Source organism: Micromesistius poutassou, assembly GCF_964030765.1.
Source record: "Micromesistius poutassou genome assembly, chromosome: 4".
NCBI classification, from domain to species: domain Eukaryota; kingdom Metazoa; phylum Chordata; class Actinopteri; order Gadiformes; family Gadidae; genus Micromesistius; species Micromesistius poutassou.
In genome coordinates, this window is record NC_140274.1 from 17,947,985 (window position 1) to 17,949,444 (window position 1,460).

Below are 1,460 nucleotides of genomic sequence, written 5' to 3' on the forward strand. Positions count from 1 at the left end.
AGTCCGTGCTGAATAAAGAGCTTATTGATTTTAGCGGTGCCTTACTGTAAAGAACCGTTGCTTGGTTTCCTCCCGAGTTTGGCCAGCTTCCTCTTAGGAGAGCCGATCAACAAACCCACCGGGAAGTTCAGGGCTTGTTTGGATAAGTAACCGCTCCTCTCCTCCGAGATCATGGTGCCTGTGGTTCAGACTGAACTAGAAGGTCGAGGTGCTCAGGACCGCTCCATGGTGGCTCAGCACCGGTCCAGTCCTCCGTTGGGATGAGGGATCCTCCCGGTGCTAGGGTTCGACCTCCTGATGAGGAGCGTAGTGCTGCGCTTGACCGGTGAGTTGTGGTTGATGTCCATGTCTGTGCAACGCCGTCACACAGTCGCCGAATCCAGAAGGAAAAGTCGCGTTAATGTTTTCAAATAGTTAAGAGAAATCCACTATATATTATTGTGGTCAATGTGGGAAAACCACGAAACGCAAAATGCGGGTGAAACTCCACAACAGGAACACTGAACTCTGCAGACTGAGACCCACTAACGTGAGACACCGACACGGAGCACCCTCAACACGCCGTGTCCCGGTACCGTCAGCCGCCCCTACTGGTCCGTGAGCGGAGAGACCCTGCGCTCCACTCCCTGACGTCCTCCGCGGCCGATAACTCAAGTGAGGAGCAGACTTCTGACCCCTACTACCACCGCTCTGACGTCACTGGCGTGTCCGGGCACAAGGGGCGATGGGTGATTGACTGCTGGAACGGGATGCTCCAATAGGGCGTTATTGACGAGAGGCGGGACTTACAGTTAGATGGGAGGGAGAGAGAGAGAGAGAGAGAGAGAGAGAGAGAGAGAGAGAGAGAGAGAGAGAGAGAGAGAGAGAGAGACTTTCAATAAAGGGAGTTCCATATGTATATCTTTTTTGTTGCTCTTTTTGTCATAATTTAATTATTCTCTTTCCTGGGACTGTTCACCGACGCAGAAAGCTCATAGGAAGGAAGAAACCGGAAATGGCGTGACGGTAGACCGGGATAACGCTTCCATTCAGGATCCTCTCTCAGCCTACTCGGATGTGAAACGACTTCACGGTGTTAGGGTTAGGTGTATCTGAAAGCATCTAGATTGCATATATCATATAAAAATAGGCCTAACCTTGTGCTCTAGTGCTCCGATAGATGGGTTAGATGTGTAAAATAGATGTGGAAGATGTGGAAAGAACGGCCATTTCATGCAACAAGCTTTTGTTTGTAACTGTTAGTTATGTTACTTCAACTGTACACGTCACATGAAGCCTAAATCCACAAACTCTGAAACGTCATCACTCAATCCCACTATGTCGCTATTTCAGCCAAACGTGGAAGAAGGACGCAACCTGGTGGTCGAATCTCTCCATGCATGAAGACAGGCTCGTCCTCCACATGGGAAAAGCAGCATGGTTTTATTATTATATAATCCTATATTCTCTCTCTCTCTCTC

At 49.3% G+C, this 1,460-nt stretch overlaps 1 protein-coding gene across 1 annotated transcript in view; it reads right to left on the reverse strand.

Moving 5' to 3' along the window:
• Window positions 1-666, reverse strand: part of LOC311341559 (ras-associating and dilute domain-containing protein-like) — a gene marked incomplete at its 3' end in the record, with an annotated part of 1,817 nt that extends 1,151 nt beyond the window's left edge. The window contains exon 1 of the mRNA XM_084466383.1: window positions 46-666. Within this exon, the coding sequence (XP_084322509.1) occupies window positions 46-173 (128 nt within the window). The 5' untranslated portion in view covers window positions 174-666. The remainder of the gene's footprint in view (window positions 1-45) is intronic.
• Window positions 667-1,460: the final 794 nt, after the last annotated feature.